This window comes from Natrix helvetica (assembly GCF_964273705.1).
Source record: "Natrix helvetica genome assembly, chromosome: 1".
NCBI lineage: Eukaryota > Metazoa > Chordata > Lepidosauria > Squamata > Natricidae > Natrix > Natrix helvetica.
In genome coordinates this window covers 334,070,929-334,098,874 of record NC_138548.1, presented here as the reverse complement: position 1 = coordinate 334,098,874, position 27,946 = coordinate 334,070,929, and the positions used below count along the sequence as shown (strand labels likewise).

Here is a 27,946-nt window from a genome sequence, read left to right as displayed (position 1 = left end):
ACAACCAAGTCGCGGAGCAACAGCAATTCCAGCCCCAATTGCCACAATAAGCTAAGGACTACAGTGATGATATAGGAAATGTGTATATAAATAAAGCAGTCAGCTCAATGAACATCATCTCTACGATAATATAAATTGCTTGTTGAGTACAACTGAAAAGTCCAATTCTTCCAGTTTCTTTGTGAAAAAAGAAAAGGACCCTTTTTAACTTTGTGAAATCAGATTTCAAATGTAGTTCAAGGGAGTGTCAATTCCAGAGAGAAGGAGCTAAATGAGAAGAGGCCATATGAAATATGAGGTAGCCACTATGCCATGGGGAAAAAAAACTAAAAGACCCTTCAGCTACATTGAAAGTTGCAAGTTAGTGACATCTTTTTGGACTAACTAGCGCTTTCAGGATGTAGGTTGTCAGCATTTGAGACAATCTAATTTTGGTGATATTATAATGCTATTCTCTGTGCAGCAAAGGCATGATCTGGAAGGAATTATTTTCTATCCCAAGCAATGCAGGACATTCTCAGATTGCTTATACACATGACAAATTGTCTCCAACGTTCATCTCCATAGCAAGCGTGTCTTTTTGTGATGAAATGTAATGTTGCTGGAAACATGTGATTCTGGTACTTACGATCTACAAATCAGTTAAGGTTTCAGTAGCATCTTTTGATAGTATTGCTGTTTATCTAAAATCCTTTCTCCTTTAAAAAAAAGAGCATTTTGTAGTTTATCCTGTTACCATTACAGAATCAGAGAAGTTACTCAGCTAACATAAAAACGCTTGCTCTCCCTTCTCAGAAATGATTGGTTAGGCAAATACTTAAAAGGATTCATAGCTGTGCTTTCTCTCCCTGAAATTAAACTATTACTGAAGCTTGCATACCTTCTGAGTTTAATACTCTTGTGATGAATAAACTGCATAATAAAATCTGAACCAGATATATTTAGTCTGAAATCTTATACCTTGTCTTTCAGTCATTCAGTCAAATGATTAAGTGCAACATACATACTTAGCGCGCTGTTCCCTTTTAGGGAAACCAGTTATATACTGAGCACAGAAAAGGAATGAGATGCAATAAGAAAAAGAAATTAAATGAATCATACGCACAGAAAATTGAAATATAGTTCAAACTAGTTTAACCATATATACTCACAGATGTATGCAGTAGTTGACCAGAACCATGATGGATGGGTGGAAGTCAATATCTGTGAATCCACATCTTGATAACCACAGAATATGGAAGATTATGAACTTGAAATGTGAGAAGAACATATGAAGAATAAGAATTAATTAAAAAAAAATGATGAAAGAAGTAACATGCGTGCATATGAAAACTAAGATAAAGGAAAAGAATGTGATTGGTTTGAATGAAGTTGGAATCATATTGGAGTGGAATTGCTAAGTAGGGGCATGAAAATATAATTTATTTATGAAAAAAGATTATAAAATGTTTATGAAAAAGCATAACCTAGTGGCATCCAGATTGTTGTATATGTGATTAAGAATTCCTAAATTGATGGTAGCTGCATGCTTCAAATAATGTCCTAGAATTTCTTTTGACTCCTTTAGTCCCTTTGCACAACATTCTTCAAATATTTACTGTGTTTCCCTGAAAATAAGACAGGGTCTTATTTTCTTTTTACCTACAAAATATGGCTTGGGCTTTATTATGGGGGAGGGTTTATTGTTTTGGAGTTTCTGGGTGGCTGCTCTCTTGCAAGCCGTCTCCCAAAGAGCCGGGCACAGGCTCATGGGCGAATGGCTGTGTTGCGCTGTTGCAGCAGCGCAGCACAACAGCCATGAAGCAACCACGCTCACAAGCAGCCACCTGGCAAACCCCCTTTGCAGCCGGACACAGCACTATTCATTGACCTAGGGGTATCGCCAAGCCATGTGAGCGCCTGTTCTCCGCTGTCCGGCTCCTGTGGCTTGGCGCCCTCCAAATGTCAGTGAATGGTGCTCTGCATGGCTGGAGAGGGGGGGTTGCGCGAGCGGCTGTTCCACTCCTGCTCACCCACCTCCCAATGCATGGCCCAGCTCTCATTGCGGAGCCAGGGTGCCGCCACCATCCCAGCCTGGCTTTTTCCACGGTTTGGCGGCACCTTCGGGATACTGCTAGATTGGTGAGCAGCGTTCTGCCTGGCCGGAGGTGGGGGGGTTGTCCAGGGGGCTTATATGAGAGGGGGGCTTATATTTTTGCCCACCAGAAAAATGTGGCATGGCTGTATTATGAGGACATGTCATATTTTCGGGGAAACACAGTAGCAAGTTCTTCTTTAGCCCCAATATAGGTAGGTTATCCACATCACTCTTGTTAATATAAAAAGATTTGTTACTTGTGCATCTCTTTTAATTATGAAGACATCAGTTGGTTTCATTTGTACATTCAATGTACCATCTTTTTCCACATCATTATTATAATCAGTCCTTTTTAAATCCACTTTCAGATCAATTTCAACATTATCCAGTAAAATGTGTTACATTTTTGTTAGATTCATTTCTCTAGAGTCATCTACAACATACAGTGCTGTAAGAGGCAACTTTTGTTTTCTAAGAAGGAAACAAAAAGACCAAGACATATCCCCTTTAGCAGCCAGCAGTCAAGTAGGATTAACATCAGACAAGCTGTTAAACATAAAATAATACTCTAATCAAGGAACTATTGAGGAGAAAACCATACCCCTATTAATACTAGCTACTGTATATAAACAGTGAAACCCATACTCAATAGCACTGATGTTGATGTTATCTAGTTGGGTAACGGAAACAGCTACAAGCAATCAATTAAGCTCAGAGAGCACCAATGACTCCACAGTTCAACCTCCATTCAAAACCTAAGAAATAAAACCCCCAACTCCATTGAGATAGAGAAGAGGTACTTTTACTGAGTTTGAAATGATAGCAGCGAAAGCAAGGCAGGATCTGACTCAAAACATGCAAAAGTTACAGATTGAAAGTTTCCCCAAGCCCTTCCCTCCAGGGTCCAGCACTGAGGGTCCAATCAACCTCCAGTATGATGTTGTGTGAAGCTCATCATCAGGTATTTCACCCATCTGGAGTCCTAGGACGGTTGGCCTTAGTAGGTGTAAACAACTCCACTCAGCAGGGCAATAGTTCTTGAGAACAAATCAATCCACATGGGACTTCACCTCACCGGCTCACTTCCCCAATCCAAATACCATGTGCCCCCTCCCCATTACTACGGCAGCCAATAGCAAGCATGCAGCAAACCTGAGCCCTATGCTGGAGATTCGATTGACAATGCTCTTCTATTAGATTAATTTCTTAATGGAAAGGATGAAGAGTAGACATAAGAATATGGAAGCTATTAGGAAAAGAGTGAAAAATGTATGGAATGTATGCTAGTGGAATGTATGAGAAATTATGTTGGGTGGAATGGTGAAATGAACAGCTGTAGAATAGGAAATTGATCATTATTGTACAGATGCTAGAAAAGTGAGCAGGAGAAAGACACAGCATAGAATGTATACTGAGAAAAGGATAATCACATAGAATATAGTGAAGGAGGTAAGGAATAGTTAATATGAAAAGAGGCAAAGAAAATGCAGAGATGTTGGAATGAGTTGGTAGATGAAAGGATAGAAAGAGATGAAGAGATGCAATGAATGAAATAGCTTTAGCTATATTTTCTTTTTCTTAACTAGTCTTAATTTTTGTCTTACTGTTTCTTATTCCTTTTCTGCTCTTTATATAATATATTGAGTGTGAGGAGTGCAGTATTTGTGTGTGTGTGTGAAGAAAAATATCTTTAGAAACTGTGACTCAGAAAACTACCTTCAAAAGTCGTTTTTCCTGTATCATAATAAATTTATAATAAATTCCCAAGAGTTGAGCAGAAAATGTATATTACATTAAATTAAAACCTAGTATTGGGTGTACATTTTCGTACAAGGTAAATTTTACCACTCTTGCATTTTACTGAATGCATTATTTTATTGATTCCATATTATTTCTCTATTATTAGCAGCCTTTGTTATTATTCAAGTACAGTGCATAGATAGTATTTTAAAGTAACTGAAGGTCTTTATAATGACTCAACTACCTCTTTAGTTGGGCAGTTGACTAAGCAAATGAGAGAAAAACGGACACCTCTGTCCACTAACAAGAATGGGTTACGGTTTTTATAGATCTCTGTTTATTTCATCATATATAGCTAAAGCCCTTTCATATTTGTTCTATTACATCTCATGCAGAAGTTTGGGATGAGAGTTTGTAGTGTCATACAAATTTTGCCACTATCCCTCATCTCCCACCTTCCAGATACCTATTCTTTACAGTACAGTGTTGAAAATGAGAGTACCAATTATTCACATGTAATTAACACAGCACAACCAGAAATGATTATTGGGCCCAAGTACAAGAGGAAGCAAAAATATGGCCTCCCATTTGTACCAGGGATAGAAGATTTTAGAGGACAAAATGAATCTGAAAATCTCTCCTACTGTTAGAATGTAGTCCTTAGCACTTAATATGAGCCCTAGGGTTGATCTTGCATCCAAGAGAAATTTTAAATTCCTAATTTAACAGATAAACACCAGCAATATAGATGTTGTTTTATATTTTCAGTAACATTTAAAAATAAGAGAAGGTAATTTTATACAGTTTTATTTGACAGCTGAAATGAAATCTTTGACATAATGAAATGATATATTTTCTATAATGATTAATTATTTATTATTTAATTCTGGAAGTTAGATTGTTCATTGTATTTCAGATATGCAAAAAATGGTTAAATCAGGTAAAGGGGAAAAAGAATAGTGAACATTTCAGCAAATCTCTTATTACAGAGTGCATCTTGACTGTAGCTGTTAAAATCAGATTAGATAAGATCAAACAAATCTTTCTGGAATCTGCTTAAATGAATTTTCAGTAATAAAGTTTCTTAACTAATTGTGTGGGAAAGGAAATAGTGGTTTTCTCTGTGTGTGTGTGTGTGTGTTTGCTTCTTTGTTTTAATATATTTTTTCTATCAAATATGATAGAAATGTAGATCTAAAGTTAAGATTGAATATGCATGCTGTTCTGGCCATCTAAAGATGGAATACGTTTAAAAACAGAATATATTTATACAAGAAAGATAGAATTAAGTGATTTTTTTTAAAATCATAACCTCTGTTTCACATGTATGGGTTTTGTATGCGATTGTGTTCCATAAAGTTCCCAATTTTTCATTGTGTTCCACAAAGTTCACAAGCTTTGGGAACTTTTGGCAGAAATTGCATGCACTATGTAAAGGTGGGGCTACAGTAAATTCCTTTCTTTTTTATCTCACATAGCAGTTTCTTTGAATTTTCTTTTCTGTAATTGTATCAATATTTGTTTTGGTAAATAACTCAACAACTATCCAGCTCTGAAAATGATCTATGACTGTTTATTCAGTGATTGTTTGAAGTAATGAAAGCATTGAAAGAATGGTGGTTCCAGAACCCTCGCTGACCCACGCTGTGCCTCTCGTGCCTCCCCTCACACACTTGTGCACCTCCCGACTCTCACATTCTCACACAACCTGCACTGCACCCTCGCATACCTTCCCTAATCCTTTTGTTACCTCCCTCTGAACATCCTTGTTCTCCCCTGCCTGATCAGCAAAAACCACTTACCTGCCCACCAGCCTGGAACTGCCTTTTTGTGGGAAGCTGTCAGGAATTTGTCTTGTCCTACAACAGTAGGATTCGGTTAATGACTGAAGCCACAGTACAGGGATTCTTGTTGCTAACCAGTGCAGTCGTACCACTTAATTATGGAAATTCTAGTCCCAAAGACTATCTCTATGGTTAGCATGGACCCATTTCTACTGCATAATCTGGGCAACTTTTATCCATTTAATGGGCAACTTTTGTCCTTTTCTCCACTATTACCAGGTTTTTGAAGATTTTGTTCTTCATTAAGCTTTCACTCTTGAAGAAGACCCAAGACATCAATCCTTGGGTACCACACCACAAGCACAAATAAAATGTTCTCTGATTTTGAAGGCCATAGCGCCCGCGCCCCCCTCAAAAAAAAGAAGAAGAAGAAACTGAAGTCAGGACTTTCAGTTCCATCCCTCTGGTATTAGTTCCAGTGCATCTGCATTCCTTTAATTACTGGCAACTCTCTCTCATTTACATATTCCATCCCTGTGACAGCAAGGGATCAATAACACAAAATTATCTTGTGTTGACTACATTTTAAAAGATTTGGGATCATTGGCCACTTAACCAATGTTTTTTATCCAGGATCTACTTCCTGATCTCATGTGAACTGTAGTAAGTCTTCACCAGATGAATTTATTTGTTAGGTGTTGTTTTTTTAACCTACCACCATTCCATGTCTTTCTGCATTTCCTGCACAAGGTGCTATTATAGAGTGCAGCATTCTTATAAAAGTATAAATACTGCTGTCGCTGACCCAAAGGTGCTTTTTGCTGGAGGCAACTGGACTTTCTTGTTTTTCTTTGAAGAAATTTCACTTCTTATCCAAGAAGCTTCTTCAGCTCTGACAGGATAGTGGGGAATGGAAGGGTTTTTACTCCTTGCAGACAGCTGGTCATTTGCATCCTTTTAGAGGGTCATTGAAACATTTGGAGGTTTATCTCTGTCCTCAGGGTCACCTGAGTAGTTCTCCTGGTTCCTGTAGTTTGCCATTTTCCCCCCTCTGGAAATCCATTCCTACTCCCCCACCATTCTAAGGGTGTTCATCCCAAATTGTATAGCTAAAAGTCTGTAGAGATTCTCAGTCATCCAGGTCATGGTTGTCCCAAAGGTACTTTTTTCCGGAGGCAACTGGACTTCCTTGTTTTTTCTTTGAAGACATTTTGCTTCTCGTCCAAGAAGCTTCTTCAGCTCTATTAGGACAGTGGGGAATAGAAGGAGTTATACTCCTTGCAGACAGCTGGTCATCTGCATCCTTTTTGTTGCTGTCCTTTACACAATTTATCAACTATAGTATCTCAACAAACATAGCTAGCATCCCCATCAAGTGTCTATAGTGAATTCTTGTCTATCTGATATCCCACTGAATCAGGATCAATCTGTGGCCTCAGTTATGTTTCATGTTGGTTTGTCTTCCTGTTACAGGCATCCTTGCCTGTAGTTCCCTACTTGCCTTAGAGATGGCTGTGGTTTTATTGATGAGAAACCATTTTTAGGATACATGTGATTAGGACATGACCTTCTTCTTGTTGCTGTTCCCCTTCCATCTGTCATCCAGATGCCAAGGTTGGGAAAAATTCTAATAATATTTGGGCATACATGGAGCAGATTATGGCATGGCTCTCTGGGCTTGTATCTTTCCATACAGCATCTAATTTTTTCAACTAATACAGGATTCGGCAGCTCTTGCCCTACTTAAAATGCTCAAAGAGTTACAATTTCTCTAATGCTTAATATCTTAATTTTAATCTATCACAAAGCATGTTTTAATGATTATCAGATAATCAAATCCCTTTAAAATTTGAGTGACTCATGGGAATGGCGAACAATATGATTATTTCTCCTTGTGCTGTGTACATATGAATTTAGTTTCCTAGTTTCAACCTCAATAAAAAAAATCTGTTTCTGAATCCTCATTATTCCACAATGAGTTGGTGCTCTGCAATTTTAACCACTGAAATGATGAAACGGAGGGCTCTTTTCTCTCTCTGCTGGAATACTGATTGATTCATGACATGTAGTACTGTAGTGATGGCCAGCCTAATGTGAAATCTAAATAGGCAGGGGATAAAAACTAACAGGTATTAGGCTTTTAAAATCATTTAGATTTAACAATCGTCCTCCCCTTCCTCCCCCCCCCCCCCATTCATCTAGTTGAAGAGAGAGATATTTTTGTAGAATGTGGAATTTTGGACAGCTTTGATGGTTAAAAAAAAGGATTGAACGTAATACATATAAACTGAAAAGAAGGAAGCGACAGAGGGATCACGTTAAATAAACATGTTGTTCTGCACCTTACCAAACAACTACTTGAGTTTTCTGACTCATTATATAAGCTGCCCAATGCTAGTTAATGTACTGTGTAGTCCTATAGATGCCTATGGTACTTAAAACTAAATGCCATTGAATTCAGTCAGACTTTCTTCTTATTGAGGAGGTAAGAAGGGACCAGAAATTTGAAAGTACTTGGGTAATCTCTTCTGTTAAATACAACTGTGATTAAATAGATGTCAGGTATATTTTTCAGTTGGCGTATTTAAATGGGACCTTGCCTAATTTACTCTGAACTTTTTAATTGCTATGGTTTTGATTATATGTTTTAATGTTTAATTTCCTATAACGTAGCATTTTATTATATATCAAAAAGTGAGCTTTTCTTTAAAAAAAACACTGATGTGATTGGGCATAAGTTTTTTTTCATTTCATATTGTGATAATTAACACAGTTACTTTCTTTCATTTGCTCTCTTGATGCTTTCTTTCTCTTGTATTATGCATACTCTGTTTTCTCAGTAGAGGGCATGATCTTATTAGGGCTCAAGAGGGCTTGAAAAATCCTTCTTAGGAAATATTCATTGACAAACACTGTTAAATATTACATCAAAACTCAATTTCTCACATTTGCTTTCCACTTAAATGCACAATGATCATTCAGTTACATTTCTACAAGCCCCACATGAAGACAAGTTGTTTCTAATGACTGCATATAATAATAGTTAAAAAAGAGAGAGGGGGCAGGTTGCTATATTCTAACATATTCTAACAGCATTTCCTCATGAATGAGCCTGTGACTGATTGACAGATTCTGAAAACTTGTCCTTCTGTATCTGACACTCTCGATGAGGGTCCCCCCCCCCACTTCTGTTCACTCATGTCCAATTCTTGGAGACTGCCAAGCCAAGTCCCTGCAGTTTTCTTGGCAAGGTTCTTCAGAAGAGATTTGTCATTGCTTCACTTTTTTTGTAATTGATGAGATGCATTTGTTACATGCCTATTCTGAGGGTGAGACAGAGAGGACCTGTCCTGAACCTTTCGGTTATCTTGATTGATTTTATTTTGCATAATGCTCATAGTTTATTTCAAAAATAGTCGTCTTTTTCTTTGTTTCACTGCAGTGCTTCCTTCCTAATTAAAGTTCCAATTTTGGGGTTGAAGTTGTAGCTAGTTACTCATGGTTTGCTACAATTCACCCATAAGACTTACACTGGTTATCTGCCATATTGTACTCTGCCTTCATATAGACAGGGATGTCAAACTCAAGGCCTGGGCGCTGGATCCAGCCCGTGGGATGCTTAGGTCTGGCCTAAGGGGCCGCCTTGGAATCAGCAAAACAGCAAAAGGACCATGGTGCCTCTGCCAGAGAAAACGGAGCTCAGGTGGGCTGACTATGGCGCTCTTGAGCTCTGTTTTCTCCATAGTGAGGGGAGGAGTATCCAGGATAGGTTGACCTTGACCTCTCTTGATTGGACTGAGTCAGATAAGTTCTTTTAGCCACGCCTTGGTCACCAGACTCCACCCAGTTATCGACTCAGTCCATCAATGGGCGGCTGTGTTCATCCTGAGATCCTGAAGAAACTTAAAGGAAAAATTTTAAATTGTTGCAAAAGCGACCGAAGTTGCCTCCAAACTGCCTGATCAATCAATAGAGGCTGAGGAAACCCCCAGCGGGGGTAGAAAGCCCGCACAGCAACCGCTAAGGCGGCACGCAGCCTAGGTCACAGAGCGAGACCCAGGGCACTAAGTGAGGACTCTCACCAAAGACAGGCAAGCGAGCTCCGCAGAGGCCTCTGCAGCAAGGGCAATGCCCAAGGAGCGCCAGAGCGCTCCACCGCTTCAGGAATTGAGTGACAAACCGCGACATTTTAAAATGCCCACTCTGGGAGCAATCGCTAGAGAACAAGGTGAGAGTCGGAGAGTCTCAGAAAGAGTTGCGGGAGGCAGGGGTAGGCGAGAGAGAGTCCCCAGTGGCAGTGGAAGCTGCACAGCAACCTGCAAAGGCACAAGCCGCTTCCACATGCTCCAGCAAAGAGGAGCTTTTTGAATTTGGAGCCGGGAGCCATTTTGAAACCACATGGTCCAAGATGGCAGCCCCCAGCAGCTCAGAGGAGGCTGGCAGGAGCCAAGCACTCAGCTCTGCAGCCAGCAACCACTGGAGAACTGAGGAGCCCTTAAAAAGGTTAGAAACCATCTCAGAGGCATCAGCCAAGGGCGGGGGATGCAAGGCAAAGGCCAAAAAGGAAGCATATCTTCACCAAGGGGGCTAAAGAGGTGGACTGTGGATCCAAACTCCCCAAGCCTAGCTCCAAGTATGAAAGGCAGAGGCACCAAGCCTTGGAGCGCATCGGCCACAAGGCCAGCAGCAGGAAGAACTCCCCTGGCCTGGAACCTGAGGAAAGAGTACCAGGTTTCTCTTCACCTGGCAGGGCTGCAGAAGAGGACCCCTCCCTCCAGGTGAGGATTCCCTTCGACACCTCGGGCTTTGTCATCCTGTGTTCCGACAACCTTGCTATCACGATTTATGCAGGCCCTAATCAATCCTTTTCTGAGTGCCTGACTAGCCGGAGAAGGCCAGACAGGGCAACGAGGCTCAGATTGCTGTTGAGGCTTTCCCTTTAAAGAAGGTCTTCCCTTTAAGGAAAAAACTTTCCCTTTAAGGAAGAGAAAGGAAAGCAGCTGGAGGAGGGGGTGGTCCGGGATCTCAACGAGCTGCTGTTAATAGCAGGAGGCCACAGAAGAGAGCGCGGCAGCTCTTAGTAGCACAAGCTGGTTTTTCAAAGCCCTGACCAGCAGGGCTGTTGTATTTGCCACACAGCTCCATTTGAAAAGAAGGGGAGGAGAGTCCCCACGTGGCCCAAGATGGCGGCCTCCTGCAGCTCGGAGGACATAGGCAGGAATCAAGTCCTCACTTCTAAAGCCGGCAACCCCACTGGAAGGGCAGAAGAGTCTCCAATCAGGTTAGAGATTACTCCTGAATGTCCATCTAAGGGTGGGGGCAGCAAGGCAAAGAGCAAAATGAAGCACACCTCCTCCAAGGCGGCTAAAGAGGCAAGCTCCAGCTCCAAGCCTCCCAAACCTTCCTCTAAATATGAAAGGCAGAGGCATAAAACCCTAGGGCGCATCTGCCATAAGGCCATCAGCAAGAAGGCTTCCCCTGGTCTGGAGCCTGATGCGATCACAGAGGAGGATCCCTCCCAGCAAGTGAGGATTCCCATTGATACCTCAGGCATCTGGGGCTCTATCCAGGGATGGCAGTCACCCTCACTACAGGGCATTCTCCTCTAGCCTCCCTTCTACTTCTGCAGGTATGGGGGTGGGGCAACCACCCGAGGCAGAACAATGTAAAGATGAGATTATTTTGAGCTCCCCTCGAGTAAAAGGGACATTGAAGTTGAATCCCAAACTCTGTTTGCAGTCTAACTGAAATCAGCTGCCGGGATTTCCCCCAGCCCCCCTCTTGGAGCAAAGAGGAACATCCCATTTCAGTGAGAAAGGCTGATTATGTCTCCTGATATGAAGGACTCTGATGTGATTAAGAAAATATGTTAAAAAGGGGCCAAGAGTTGCATGAGAAATGCAGCATCTACCACCTAGCTGATTCAATCTGCTCCGAAAAGCCTGTTTTTGTTCTTCTCTGATACACTGAAAAAGCAGATCCTGCAAAGTTAGAAAAGCATGTTTCTTCTCTCTCCTTGTTTGAAAGCAAGATCGACCTTGTTTCCATCTAATTGAGCTCCAGGGGAAGGAATCCAGGAATCGCATGATAAAGCAACCCCACCCCTTCCCAACCTATGTAATCTGATCTGTGGTTAAGGCCAAACACATGTGGCCTAACAAAGAAAGAAACCTGATGCAGATTCCAAGCCTTACTCCTTAAGTGGTTGTAAAAGCCTTGTGGAAAGCTCTCCATGGAAACGAAACTTGAATGAGAAAGAGGTCAGCTAGTCCAGATCCGACCTCACAAATCCTTTGAACTTTAATGATAAGTTGTCCTGACAACTTTACTTTACTTTATTTCAAACTTTTATACCGCCCCCTCTCCCAAAAGGGACTCGGGGCGGTGTACAGTCAGATTAAAACACATAAATACATGGGAATAAATACAAACATAAATAAATACTAAATACTTAAAAGAGGAGGCTGTAAAAATTGTACCTAAAGTAAAGCAATTAAAACAATGTTTAAAAATAACCCCTAAAAATACCCAGTTAAAAATATCTGCCAGGAGGTAAGATAAGACTATGAATGGGCCAAGCCGCCTAAACGAAACAGGTGAGTCTTCAGTTTTTGTCGGAAGGAGCGGAAGTCGGTGGTGATTCTGATATCGGGGGGGAGGTCATTCCAGAGGGTTGGGCCCATCACAGAGAAGGCTCTACTCCTAGGCGCCGCCCGTTGGCATTGCTTAGTGGACGGCACCAGGAGGAGTCCCTCCCTGTGAGAGCGAATTGGCCGCAGGGAAGTATGTGGTAGGATGCGATCCCGCAAGTAGCTAGGTCCTGTGCCATGGAGCGCTTTAAAGATGGTAATTAACACCTTGAAACGCACCCGAAAGACCACAGGCAGCCAGTGCAGCTCGCGCAGGAAAGGTGTTACGTGGGAGTACCTGGTACTCCCCATGATGGCCTGCGCGGCTGCGTTCTGGACTAGCTGCAGTCTTCGGGCGCGTCCCAAGGGAAGCCCCATGTAGAGGGCGTTGCAGTAGTGCAGCCGAGACGTCACCAGTACATGAGTGACCGTGCGTAGGGCATCCCGGTCCAGTAGGGGGCGCAATTGGCGCACCAGGCGAACCTGGTGGAACGCCCCCCTTGCCACGGCTGCCACATGGTCGTCCATTGACAGCCGGGCATCTAGGAGGACGCCCAAATTGCGCGCCCGTTCCACAGGGGGCAATTGCTCGCCCCCTATGGCCAGTGATGGTGTCAACTGGCTGAACCGAGGTGCCGGTAGCCATAGCCACTCAGTCTTGGAGGGGTTGAGCTTGAGTCTGTTGTCCCCCATCCAGACCCCGACGGCTTCCAAAAACCGGGTCATCACCTCGACAGCCTCATTGGGGTGGTTTGGGGTGGAAATGTACAGCTGAGTATCATCAGCGTACAGATGATACTCCACCCCAAAACCACTGATGATCTCCCCCAGCGGCTTCACAGAGGTCGACCTATTCGCCACCCCTCTCCACTCCCAGCTCCCGAGGTTTTACTCCAGGTACCGGACATGGGGGGGGGGCAGAGGGAGTAGATGCTCTCCTCTGCTCATGGCCCCGGGGGCTCCTCTATGCCTATCCACCCTTACCCCTGATCCCCAGGGTCATACTAAAAAATCTTGCGGGAGGGGGCGGAGGTGCTGGTGATTGTCATACACTGGGCCCGAAGGGCTTGGTTTGCCGATCTCCAATCCCTCTTGGTGGACAGGCCCTGGAGGATCCCCCAGGAGAGGATCTCCCTCAGTCAGGGGTCGCTGGAACACCCGGAGCCTCAGTGGCTCCAGTTGACCGCTTGGCGCTTGAGCGGAGCATCCTGAGGGAAGATCACTTCTCCCCTAGGGTTATACAGACTATCCAGGCAGCTCGCAGACTCTCCATGGAGCATATTTACGGCACTACAGGGTGAGCTTTTTCAACATGGTGCATCTCTAGGGGTCACGATCTGGTCCGGGCCACTGTTGAACAAGTTCTGGACTTCCTTCAGCCGGGACTGGACAGAGGGTTGGCTCCCAACAAGATTAGGAGACAGGTCTTGGCCATTTCATCAGTACTCCTGTGCGGTAGATCTCAGACACTGACTCACCATCCGATGGTCAGGCGGTTCCTCAAGGCGGCCTCCAATCTTAAACCACCCACGGTGCACAGGTACCCTTCCTGGGACTTACAAAAGGAACCATTACGTACTGTCTCTCTGAAGTTCCTGACACTTAAGGTGGCCTTTTTGGTGGCCATCATCTCTGCGAGGAGGATATCCGAACTGCAGGCTCTTTCTACCAGGGAAGATCTCGGCGTGTTCCACCAGGACAGGGTAGTGCTAAGGTTGGACCTCTCCTTCATACCCAAGGTGTGCTCTTGCTTCCATCGCTTGCAGGAGCTGATATTGCCCAATTTCTGCCCGGACCCTTCTCACCCATTAGAGAGGAAGTGGCACACCTTGGACGTGAGGAGGGCTCTGAGGATTACCTCAGAAGAACCAGGCCAAACAGGAAGTTAGAAGTCCCATTTGTTTCCTTCCAGCCGGGGTCTTTGGGGAACAAGGTGACTTCCACCACGATAGGCAGGTGGTTAAGAACCTGTATTGCTTCTGCCTATCAGGCACAGGGTCTGCAAACAGAGAGCTCTATCACAGCGCATTCTACACGAAGGACGGCCACTTCGGCAGCCTAGGCCATGCAGGCCTCACTATCTGAGATTTGTAGGGCAGCCATGGGGTTTCCCCCCTCACCATTCGTGAGGAATTACAAGTTGGACCGCTTTGCTTCTGCGGAAGCCTCATTCGGACGTAGGGTGTTGCAGGCTGTTCACAGGGCAGGGGACACGCCTCACCAGGCATAAGTTTGGGCATATACTCAAATGTGTAACCCTCCCTAGGGACATGTAGGCTTTGGTACGTCCCATCCTGGATACTCCTCCCCTCACTATGGAGAAAGGGCATTGGTACTTACCTGATACGCCTCTTCTCATAGTGGGGGAGGAGTATCCAGCCCCTCCCTGATATGGGTATGTTGCAAAATTGTTATGTTATTTGTTGAAATGTTCTGTTGAAGTAATAAATAAAGGTTTGAAACTAAAATAAAGTCTAGAGTGGATGACACAGCGAGTTGGATAGTTCTTCGCCAATAACTGGGTGGAGCCTGGTGACCAAGGTGTGGCTAAAAGAGCTTATCTGACTCAGTCCAATCAAGAGAGGTCAAGGTCAAACCATCCTGGATACTCCTCCCCCATTATGAGAAGAGGCGTATCAGGTAAATACCAACGTCCTTTCGCTGACAGAGGATTGCAGGAGGCTGTCACAGTGGAAAACGGAGCTTGGGAGTATGTTTTCACTGGCAAAGTGCTCAGGCCACCACAGGCTCCCCCGACATCAGTGATGTCATGCTGGCCACGCCCACGCCCACCATCACCATGACCACACCCACCCCAGCCCCCCAAGGTTAAACATAACTCTGATGTGACCCTCAATGAAATCGAGTTTGATAATAATGTGACCCTGTAATAGAAGACCTTGTAGGAGATGACCAGACTTTCCCCAATTCAAGTTTTTTGCAATGTGAGAAGCTTAGAAGCATCCTCTCACTTTACTTTAGACATTGCAGTTGGTCACCACAAATGTATTGCTTCCACTGTCAAATTGGTGACCATTTTTATGGATCATTTAATATAGATCTACAAAATAACTTTTTTCCTTCTATTCAAACACATACATTCCTGCACAATACAACTTTTAATAAAAGGTTTAACTCACTTTAGTCCAAAGGTTCCTAGGCTGACAAAAACCAAAACTGGACTTTTAATGTCTACTTTTATATATATATATATATATATATATATATATATATATATATATATATATATATATATATATATATATATATATATATATATATATATATATATATATATATATATATATATATATATATATATATGGGGGGGAGGGGCAAGAGGCTAAAAAAACTCGTTCAGTGTCAGATATATCTATGTGTTGGTTTACAAGCATTAGTGCTTTTTTCTCATTGTTGTGGAATACAATAACTTCTCTTAGTTACACTTAATTTATTATGTTTTTCAGAATTGGAATTAGCCTCATGGAACACTATAAGGCATGTGTCTAGTGTGGCACATATGCACAGGTACATATAATAAAGCACAAGACGTGTTTTTCTTACGTAGAGAAACTTTACTATTTGAGAATTTAGCTTCAGTACATTGAAACTGTAATATATTGAATTCTAATTAACATCAGCTATAAGTAGTCCTTGACTTACAGTACAACCATAATTGTGTCCTCAATTATACTTGTAAATGATGATATGTGTTAAGTGGGTCGTCATGTGGCTGAGCCCTTTCTTGCAGCAGTCTTCAATTGAACACGGTCATCAAGTGATCCCATTGTTCACTAGGGGGGCTTTTTTTTTTTTTTGCCAGAAACTGAAAAAAAAATACCAATTGTAAACATAGGTTGTTTGTTGAGTGCCCAAAATGTGGTCATATGACCACAAGGGTAGAGGCCATCGGAACTTCAACACTAGGACATAAGTAATTTTTTGTGGTTTCTTGTAAGTTTGAACTGTCAGTAACTGGAGACTACCTATATTTAGTAGCTATTTTTAAAAGGATAAATAACAAAGAAAATTGTGCAAGCAAAAATCACTTTATTTGACAAGTTGAACAGTGTGTCACTATTTGCTAATTTTGCTATTAATTTCCCCTGAGGAAATTAATCTGTTTTTCATAAAAGAGCCGTGATGGTGCAAAACGCAGTATTGCAGGCTAACTCTGCCGATTGCCATCAGTTTGATCCTGACCAGTTCAAGGTTGACTCGGCCTTCCATCCTTCCAAAGTTGGTAAAATGTTGGGGGCAATATGTCTTCTCCATCATCCAATAAGAACTCAGAATAACTTCCTTCTCCCTCATTCAGTCACATGTTTCTTTTCAAATAAAACTTGACAAAGCTTCTCTTAAGTATGATTGTTGATTACAGTGTTTGTTAGCAAGAGGACATGGGACTCAAGGGTTAAGACTCTGAGCTTGTCGATCAGAAGTTTGGTAGTTCAGTGGTTCGAATCCCTAGTGCCGCATAGCAGAGTGAGCTCCCATTACTTGTCCCAGCTCTGCCAACTAGCAGTTCGAAAGAAGTAAAATGCAAATAGAAAAATAAGGACCACTTTGGTGGGAAGGTAACAGTGTTCCATGACTTTCAGCATTTAGTCATGCTGGCCACATGACCACGGAAACGTCTTTGGACAATGCTGGCTCTTCGGCTTAGAAGCAGAGATGAGCACCACCCTTAGAGCCGGAAAAGAGTAGCATGCATGTGTGAGGGAACCTTTAACTTTACCTTTTAGGAAGTGGACAAATAAATCTCTCTTTGCTCCGGAGGTTCTGCTTCTTTTGGCATTTTCTGTTATCCTGCTTGATGTCCTTCAAAGCATCCCATTTCTGAAGACCGTCTTTTGTTGTATGCTCATGGAAGAGCTTTGCACACTTGTTACTCCATGTACCATTTTTGCAACACACTGAGTTTCTGCTGCAGTTTGGACTATGAATTATTATATGCTTCAATACCAATTTATGCAGCTCTGGATCTTCATTTGAATTATTCATTATTTCAGTTTGAACAAATGTATCCTAATCTTGTGGTCTTGGCTTAGATGCTTCATCAAGCCATAACCGACAGTCATGCAAATGAGGCAGACCCCACTTTTGGTCTTCCACACTTAGCACTTAAGCCAACATACCTCAAAGAGACCATATGCCCCAGTGAGGTACTTCAGGATCAACTTTCTCTTAAAATTGAGTATTCCTATGATTAAATCTGGCTGCTGATTCCAATAAAAAATACTGCCCCATTTCTAGCAAGTATGCATTATATATCATGATAATGATAAATGAAGCATTGTTATACTTCTGTATATACATCATGGCATCTTCATATGATTCCATCATATATTTTGGTTTACAACAAATGTTAAAGAGAGAATGATGCATCTTCCAATGTTTCTAAAATCATCATCATCATTCAATGTTATCAGTCAGACTTCTGTTTAATGTTGATCTCAAGGTTGCTTGATTCATTTGTTTGCAGCTCAGCCTCTCATCTGTAGTCTTAGCAGTGATATCAGCCACATATTGTTAGACTATATCTCTTTCTGTTAGAAAATTATTAAACTCATATTCTCATATTTTTTTCTTATTTTTTCTGTAATCTATTTTTCTTCTCAAGTTATATAGTATACTTTCAAAAATATGCTTTTAATTCATACAATAACATTAATTCGATGTCTTTAATGAATCTATTGTCATGTATCTTCAGAATTTACAGATGTACTGTATGATTAGATTACCCCATCGCCAATTACCCCCGTGAAAACCAGTAGCGTATTTCAAATTAAACATGATATGTATTTTGTGTAACTAATAATTTTCTGTCCCCCTGTGATAAGAAAGGTAAATAATAATATGCATAAACTTTAAAAAGATTGCAAAATAATTTGTGAGACCACCAATTCTCTGTTCAGTGTAAAATACATTTTCCCTCCTTTCTGAGTTAGATGTCAAAAGACTTTCATCTTCTTGCCACTTTGTTTAGATAGGTATAAATGTTGGGCAGAGGGGAGGGCAAAGTTATTTTGGAATGTACAGCCACAGTTCCTTAATCATTTCTTGTATCTTGTACCCAAAGTATTGATGCAATGCTGTGCCACAACATTTCAACTGATTGTAAAGTTCAATAGGTGTAAGAACTACTACCCTAGCAAAAAAAATATTTTCTCAAATTAGCTCTGCGAGTATTTGAAGTTCTTTTATCAGGTGTGGTAAAACAGACAAGTAACCATATTAAATATTTCAATCTTGAGAAAGCTTACTTATCAGAAAGAGTAAGACAGAAAAAAAGAAAGAAGCTAATATATAACACTAATAGTTTGTTACTATTTCAATTGTTTCCATGAAAACTACAAATAGGAGAAAAACATTTTTCATAAATCTCAACATTAGCTTTTTGTAAACAGCTTCTTATATTAATTAAACTGTAATTTCAAGATGCACTCCTTGTGTATTTCTTTTTACATTCACTTTTAGTGGGAGATTCTGTGAATTCTGGAAAGTGCTATTATAATAATAGTAAGGCAAATGATGTAGCAGTTCCAATGGTCAGGAAATTAATTCTTATTTTACTTTCTAGTTCAACTGTTTTGAAAGCCATTAACCAACAACAATGTTGGTCAAGTTATTAATTAGCACATAATCATGTCAATTGCGCAAGATTCACAAATTGATTACAAATATATATTCCTACATTTGTCAAAGAGTAATCGTACTTCAATTCTTCTTTACTAGCACTATCTAAACCTTTCAGTGAAATCTAAAAAGAGTCAGAGTTATATAGATGGTGAATTTCTGAGAATTGATTCACATTGTAGAGGACGCAAGACATTTCTTGTAAGAACTGGAGCATTTTAGAATATTTAATTAGGTTAAATGATACAATAAAGCAAGATTATGTATACATTATATATAGATTAAAGAAATATTTTATTAAAAAGTGGATAAACAACAACACTAAAAGTGGGATGTTTGAAAGGAGAGTAAAATGGAAAAATGTTTTGAAATAAGTAATAATGTATGATCAGAAAATATGTTATACTTGTGGTAGAAATAACTGTAAATGCAAAGGACTTATACCACAAGCCGAACTCATTTGAATAAAATGAATATTTTCAGAAGAACTATGCTACTTACTTCCAGAAACAATTTTCATAATATGAGAAAAAAAATCAGTTTGAATTGCTGTAAAATACTGTAAGGAAAGAGTTCTTTAGTTGGCAGTCCAGAGTTGGCCCAGTCTTTTTTGACCATAGCATATTCTTTTCTGCCTGACAGGTTAGGGTTAGGTAAGATGAAAGCTAGAAAACAGAATTTTACTTGATCATTCATAGGCAACTCTTGGTGACTTTATAGAAAAATATGCAAAATTTAGAATAAATTATATAGCCTCTATGTATTTTGAATTTAAAAAAAAAATGTTTCGTGAACCTACTTGTATCTCTGGCTTTGAAAATGAATGGCTGAATTTTACATACCATTCTAACCCATGGTTTGTTTATACACTACTTGGATTACCATGAGGTGTGATAGTAGCTGTTATATTTGTAAACTCTGATTTATAATTGTAATATTAAATTCAATACACCTGATTAAAAGTCAGTTGAAATAGAGTCTTGTATACTTGTAATATATGTTGTTCGTTTAAATAATCTGACCAATTCTTTCCAGTAGTAGCTGGCAGAAATGGCATGCTTGAATAGCTTTTGATTCTATTTTTTCATACCGATTCCTTCTCTCTTTCTCTTCATCTGCTTTGCTGGCAGAATAGTGCTAACTGTAGCTGGCATCTCACTGCTAATGTATCCCATAAGACTTTAGAGTTTGGTAATGGACCTTGGCATTTAATATTTGTTAAGCTTAAGCCATTACACAATTGCCTGTACACCATGAGATTTGAATGACACCTTAATAGTTTTAACTCACTGTATAAAAGAGAGTGAATTGTCTGAAAGGATAGTTCATGTATGCAGTAACTTAACTCCAAACACTCGAATCCACATAAGTGGCAAAGTACTGTAACTTAAATTGACATAAATATGAATGCTGCTTTAAACAGTAGCTGGTTACACATTGGCTTTATTGTGTAGACTTGTTTGCGGTGTGGATTGTGTCTATCAGTTAGAATTTCTGAACATGTGATAGTACATAGAAATTCATAATGTAGGGAATCCATGTAACAAACTGTCTTATGCAAATGTCATATGAGCAACAGTATATGCTTACTGCGTGAAATCTATTTCAATCTTCATTTATTCACTGGTTATAATGTATAAATTAGAATCAAACCTTTCTAATTGAGATAATCTATTTTGACTAATACCTCATTTTTTGCATTTAGGCCCTTAGCCCTCAAACTTTCTTAAAAGTTTGGATAATATAAAATTCATTCTTTGAATTTACGCTTGTTATAAACTAGTCCCTATATACTCCAAAACATCACTTTATTTAAATTGAATCTTATAATTGATTCAAGTCTTGTGATATTTTGATGTATGTTAAGCATATTTTGAACACCTAGGCAAAACTCCCTCTATGACTATCTCACAATACTTAGGTAGTAGCTGCTAGAGTTTCTCTTCAGATTGTATAAACCATCTTTTTTTCTTCCTTAAACTTTATTTTTAAATTTTTGTTTCATTCAATTATACTTGAATGCTTTCAATTTTCTCTTTAAGATTGCTTTGAGTATCATTTAAAGCCCTTTGACTTCTAGTGGAAATAAAATGGCAATTTGCTATCTTTCCAATCTTGCCCATTTTATCATCTAGTCACTGTTATTGGAAACTACTAACAATTTTTGAGACAAAGTAAGACATATGGAAATATTCTATTTTGATTTTTGTTCATTTAAAATGCATTCCTGGTACATTTGTTTAACTGTTAAATGCCACAGAAGCTATTTGTTTCTCAGTAACTAATCATAGGAATAATTGATATCTTTCATTGGATTCAATGGACTTTATTTTTGAGTAAATCTAATATCGGGATCAGCCTCAGCAGCAGATTAGCAACTGGATATTAACATCTAAAAATAGAAATATAATTTTGGGCAGTTCTGTTTGACTTTTTCCGCCAGTTTTTGGTACAGTATTTATTCCTGATTCTAGGAATAATATCAGGAATAATTAGAGTTAATTGCCGAGGAATAATAAACAGGCACTGAGTCCCATTCCACTTCTAGAAGGAATGTTTGTAGAAATACCAACCAAACTTGTTCTTTGAGATGCACCATGGATTTCTTACAGCTCCACAGAAGATGTTGAAATTAATTTCTCATAATCAGTCAAGTGAGGGAAATATGTATGCCTTGACTTCTTTTGCAAGTGTTAAGGAACCACTTCATTTAATCTACTGGAACAAAATGCAGTTTAAAAAAGGTGATTGCAGGTATCGTGAAACCTGCAAGTTTAAGGTCTATGGGGATTCTCAGTCATCCAGGTCATGGTTGTCCCAAAGATGCTTTTTTCAAGAGGCAACTATTGGACTTTCTGTTTTTTCTTTGAAGACGTTTGGCTTCTCATCCAAGAAGCTTCTTTAACTCTGATTGCATGGTCCATTTCTCACCATCCAGTCAGAGCTGGAGAAGTTTCTTAGATGAAAAGCAATAGGTCTTCAAAGAAAAAACAGAAAGTCCAATAGTTGCCTCTTGGGGGGGGGGGTACCTTTGGGACTGCCAGTTTAACAAACCACCATCCTATATAAAGTAAAGTGTATTTACAAAATCGGTCTAGTTTGAGGAACAGCAAAACTTCTTAAATACCGTACATCTGACAAACTGTACCCAAAAATGTTGCCAGATTTCATTTTCATGTTAAGAAGATGCGAGGGGGCAAGGAAAGAGTTAAGCGGGTAATAATTCTTCCTAGTCATCTTTAAAGGTTTTATGGGGGTGGAGGAAATATATATATATATATGTAGTTGCTTTTGCTGCTGCGTTTTAAACTCAGGCGCCGGATTTGTCAAGGCTGTTCTGCGCTCCTGGTTTTGACAGATGTAAAAAAAAAAAAAAAAAAACCTCGGTGACTTTCGCAAGCAAGCAGGAGCCTAACTTTTTTCTTATTGGCGGATCGATGCGAAGCGATTTAAATATTAAATGAGACCTTTTAAGGCAAGATCGTCGATGACATTAGTGGAAGGAAGGTGTCCGCGAGTGCGGGGGGGTGGGGGGGGAGATGAGTTGCATAGATGAGGTTAGTTTCCTGCTTGTTTCCTATTCAGCCTCCGTTCCTGTGTGCTTGACGTGAAAACTTTTAAGGTGGGAGGGAGGCGTCTTGCGTTAAGGTAGCCCTGAAAGGAACCAAGACTATTCGCGCAACCGAGGAGCGTGGGGTTCAATGTGTGTGTCAAGATTTTTTGGGGAGTGGAGGGAAGCGACGTCTTCGTGAAACGAAACCCTCGGACGTTGAGGAGGGGCGATTGCCTTCCGGACTTCCTGGCTGTGGGCGTGGGGGGAGGAAGCCCGCGATGGTTCCTCTCTCTCTTGTCCCTTTAAGACCCTGCCGCTGCGAAAGGAAAGGAAAGAGGCGGGCGCAGTTGTGAGGCGCCCGGACTTTGCGAGACGCCTAAAATAAACAACTTCCTTTCGCTGTGGAGTTTGGCGACTTCGGGGCTTGCGCGAAGCGCGATGTGGGAGAGGGCGAAGAGGGACGCTTGAGTTGGGGCTGTTGGATCCCGGATGGCCGTCTGGGGACGCGTCCGCCTCGGATTTGGACGGCTGGCTCCCGAGAAGCACTTTTCCTGGGGGGCTGCCGAGTCGGGATCTCCGATGCCCGCGGCCGCCTTAGCGTCGATCGCCTTTCTTTAGCGCGCCGCGGGGAGAGAGAGAGAAAAAATATGTTGGTGCCCTTCCCGAGCTGAGAGCCAACCGGGGCCGACAGTTCAATCCGGCTTGTCGGAGAGAGATTAATGGGAAACAAAGGCGATGCGAGGCCTGGCGTTGTTATTCCCGGCGCGGTGCCCGTAGCGGCAGCCCCGATTTCAGAGCTCGGCGAGCGGGCGATTCTTCGGGAACTTCCTTAAGCGGCGGTGCCACCTTAAAGAAGCCTGATGACTTTTCTCGTTACATTGTAGCAGCGGAAAGAATGTCGGCGCGGGCCGTGGCTGACGTCAGAGGGGAGCAACGCAGAGCGGCGGTGGCGGCGGCGGCCAGCAGGCAGCAGCGGCGGCCCCGGCACGGAGGAGGCAGCGGCGAGAGCGGCCTCGGCCCCGCCACCACCACCACCACCACCACCATCCCCGCCAGTACAGCCACCGCCACCAGCGCAGCAATGGCGACCGTCGGGGAGCGCAGGTCCTTGCCTAGCCCGGAGGCAATGCTGGGGCAGCCCTGGAGCCATTGGGTCGATGCTGCTAAACTTCACGGGAACGATGGTGAGCGAGCGGGGAGTCCCTTCTCTCGTGGGGGAGGGGAGAGAGGGGAGGGGTCCGGCCGGTAGCCAAAGGGTTAACACAGCTGGTCGCCTAACACTCTTCTGCCGGAATTGTCTGATAATCTGCCCTAGAGTAAGAGGTAGGGTGGGTGGGGGGCAAAGGAGGGCAGGGAGGGAGAGTTAGCCAAGAAGGTTCTGTTTGTGTCTCTTACTCCACCACGCACTACTACCCTGTCTGTATCACAGGTTTATACATAGATAGGTCACTTGGGGGAATCTTGCCCAGGCAGGTGGCAGTGCCTAGCTGACCTTGGATAAGCATAAAATTGTAAAACAAAAACAGTGTGCTTGATTGGTCAGCTCAGGGATGGGAGACCACCAGGAAATCCCAGAGCTATGGGCTAGTTTGGGATTTATGTATTCATTTTGAAAAAGTCCTGGAAGAAGACAATGGGAATTCATCTTTACGTTCCTGCCAGGAAAACAGCATGGAGGCTAGGGTTTGTTTTTTGTTTTGTTTTGTTTTGGTATGACAGAAACAGGAGTTCAGCTTTGCCGGAGGAAGATTTTATATTTAAATATAAAGGCATTCTCTGTTCTTGAGGTGTTCACTTTAAAAAAATGATAACGCTAGATCTCAGGTAAGTCCCGCAACTCATTTATCATGGCAAGCAGGAGAGCGATTGCCTATTTTGTTATGTTTTTGTTTGTTATGATGACATCCCATAATGAAAGTTTTTTTTCCAGTGGATTTTGGAAGTTTACTGTACTCTTCCTTCCAATCACACAAAGTAGAAGACTTATAGCTGTTTCTTTGCTCTGTGTAGAAATCAGTGTAATGAGACTCCAAGAGTATTTAATATAACATTTGCGGACATGATTTTATTTAGTCATAAGATTTATAGCCCATCACCATTCTGCAGGATTCCCAGTGTTTTTATAGAAATATGCAACCAAAGACATCCACGATTAGTATTAAAACAGTAGAATCCTTAAAACAAAATATCCGAATAACATATTTTCAACTGCTTCTGATGACATTTAAAAGTTGGAGCTGAGCTAAACTAAACTCTAGTGGGAGGCCATTCTAGACCCCTGAGCTTCCCCTTCTCACATAATCTTCTGAAAGTGGGAAATCATTAGTTGCTTCTGGGTGAGATAAAATTGGTCAGCCTGATTCTAATGAGTGAAACACATTCCTGAATATAATGTGGTATGAAATATGAAGAGCTTTCTAGGATGCAAGCATCTCTTTAAATTTGGTTATTTTTATTTATTTAAATTTGTTTATAGCCGCTCAACACCAGCAGAATCTGGGCGGCATACAAAACCAAAAATATCCATTAAAAACAGAAAAGACATAAAACCACATACAGCCCAGCCTAAAAGGATCTTAAAAGCAACACAAATCAAATGAAACGGTGCTCCCCAAAATATTTTTGGTAATATTATAACGTATATTACATACATTCAACCAAAGCCAGGTTTCAAGTGATTTCCAGAACCCTAGGGGAGAGGATGCTGCCCTTCTTTCTGAGGAAATGCTTCTCCAGAGGTTGGGGATCATGACCGAGAGGACACATTTCCTTGATCGCACAATATGACAACACTTAATAATAGTTTAGGGCAACCAAATGCCAATAGGAAGCCATGGCAGGATCCAAAGCTGTTTGTACTTCTCCTGCAAAGTGTCAAATAGTACCCAAGTTGCTACATTTTGGAGAAAATGAAACATCTGAGTGGTCTTTAAAGGCAATCCCAAGTAGTAATGAGGCCCTATGTTACTGTAGCAAGGTGTCTTGCCTTAGATGCCACACAAGTCAAAGCTGAGCAAAAACTGCCCCAGTCAGAGCCTCCAGCTGCTGTTCAAGTAGGAGCCTTGAGTCCAGTATGACACTAAATCCACAGGCCTTCTCTTTCAGGACTAGTGTTTCCATTTCTAATGACGTCACTGGAGTAGCCATAGAACCACAATGCCCTTCAGTCACCAAAATACGACATCAAGAGCAGAGTGTGTCCCAGGATATGTTTGATCAACATACTGATAGCACTGGACCACCAAATAACTTTCATGTTATATTTGCTCTGCTTAAAATTATGCTAACTGTGGGTTACTTGGTATCAGCAAGCTCAGTCCTTTGGGTTTACACAGTCCTCCTGTTTTTACTTTAGCTAACTGCAGTTTGCCACATTCAATGAAGCAACAAACTGCAGTTAACAACACCCAAGTTAAATTTAAAATAAATCAACATGATTTCCAGGTGAGCTTATTAGTGTTAACTTCTAGTTAGTTCCTGGTTCAGAACTACAACTAAAAGTGGAAGCAAAAGTGTTCCTTTGCTACAAGGGATGAGACAATGAGACAAGATAATGTAAATATGGGCAGGAAGGTTGATGTGCTCCTATAAATCATTCTTATGATAGAAATGATATTCTAGATATGTTTTATGACATGCTTGTGAATAAAAGTTAAAATATGGAAAGTATTAATATATCCAAACATTGAATGAGCTATTTTTTCAGACTTACAAATTTATCAAAAATATCAGACCACCTGGAATAAAGGAAGTTGTAATGTAATACATAATGTCTATCACATGCAGCTTTGAGCAGCCAACATAAGGGACAGAAATATAATAATAATTTTAAAATAGGCTACATAAAACTATTATGTAATTTCCAGTGGTTTATAAAAAATACACTATCAGGAAGAAATATAAGGCAGTTTACCACACAACAGAAATGTAGGTACAACCTGCAAAACTTTTATTTTGAAGAGAATTAAGAGTAGAAACTAAAACTTTTCCTCTCAAGCCTGCATAAAACATGCAACATTTCAAATTGCCCATATTGGCATGTACACTCTGCCAACAAAGACTCAATGTGGTATGTCCACCTCATGAGCTTGTGAAATCAAGGCCTCTTGCTAGGTTCAAAGTACTGCTAAAATAGACATTATGTTTAGGAACTTTTCTTTATGCCTCACATCCCGTGTCCATATTGAAGGCATTACCTGGAACGTCAATGCCACAATTGCTCGGCAAACCTATTGGTGAGACAATAGCTGACAATAATCTGCCGGCATGTGGGACAACTGATCAAATGCCTGTTTTCCATTGAAAGATGGTAAACGTTCAGGAGCCCTACAGAGCTGGTCCTTCCATCTTTAGCTTTTTTCACCTTGCAGATTCTAATACTTTACAGCATTGGCAGTTTTTGAGATAAGCACACATTGATCTTGGCTTCAGTGAAGGGTAGATTTAGTTTGACCCTGAGAAGTTTGCGGAGAATGCACCTTATAAACTTGTTTCCCCTCACATTTATGTTGCTTATAGGATTTGAGCAGGAAGTTTGTGTTAGGATGTTTGACAGTAAGAATTCTATCTGTCTTTTTCAGAATAAAAACAGTGGAGCTATGAGGTGAATCTGCCACTTGTTAAATAAATGGAGGATGTCAGTTTGATTTCATGGTTGTATCAAAGTCCAGGGTCAAGTTTTGAAAGAGGGAATCTTTCCAGATGATGATTATTGTCTACTAACATTTTTAGATCATTTATAGCCAATCACCACTTCAGTGTATAGATAAAAAGAACATATAATACTAGATCAGTTTTAAAATACCTGAAGGAAGATGTTTGAACCTAATGATGGAATGGCTAGGGATCTCACTCTAATTCATATTCAGAGGAAAGCATTGCAAGTTAAGGAGTCACTGTAGAGAACTCTCTTCTTTGTTCCAAAGCAAAATTGTATGCAGAAAGTTGATTTTTAATTCTAAAATAAAATTCTTTTTGTGTCAGATGTTTCTTTAGTATTTGACTTCTAGATCATATGAAATGCTTTATATTATCTATGTTTGTTATAATACTTACTTTTAAAGAGGGAAGGAAAAATCTCTTACATGCTTTTTGTATCTTGAAAATTTTTTTCCTAGCAGATGAATTAAAACTGTTTTATGTAAGATGGGGAGACAGACATAAGAAATTCATTTTATATCATTGTTGTAGTGAATGCTTTGGATTTAATCAGAATATAATTTGCCATGTAGCTGACACTCTAAAAGGAACTCTACAAACTAACATTTTTCTTTTGTTGGTTACATCCTCACAGGAGTAGCCTTAGAAGAAAATTTCAAGGAGTATGGTAAAAACCGAGAAGCGATGCGACTTTGTAGGGAAGGTGAGTTTGATGTAGACAGATTTCCCACTTCATATGACAATCAGTGAAACATACACATATGCACAAACTTATGTGGGCCTGAATTTGCCCTACATAATTACAAACTTGCACTTACAGAGATTATTGGAACCTTGTATTTGTGTAAAATAACTAGCATACATT

The 27,946-nt window shown here is 40.8% G+C and overlaps 1 protein-coding gene across 4 annotated transcripts in view; it reads left to right on the top strand.

Annotated features, from left to right (window-relative positions):
- Nucleotides 1-27,946, top strand: part of ATXN7 (ataxin 7) — a 146,843-nt gene that overhangs the window by 40,188 nt on the left and 78,709 nt on the right. For 2 of the 4 annotated variants that reach the window (XM_081942794.1, XM_081942793.1), the window contains exons 3-4: nt 23,307-23,606; nt 27,716-27,784. The exons of 1 other annotated variant lie outside the window; for it this stretch is intronic. In XM_081942794.1, coding sequence (XP_081798920.1) covers nt 23,318-23,606; nt 27,716-27,784 — 358 coding nt within the window. In that variant the 5' untranslated portion in view covers nt 23,307-23,317. Of the gene's footprint in view, nt 1-3,503; nt 3,527-23,306; nt 23,607-27,715; nt 27,785-27,946 lie in introns of those variants that run through there. One more of the 4 variants, XM_081942795.1, reaches the window with a different exon arrangement.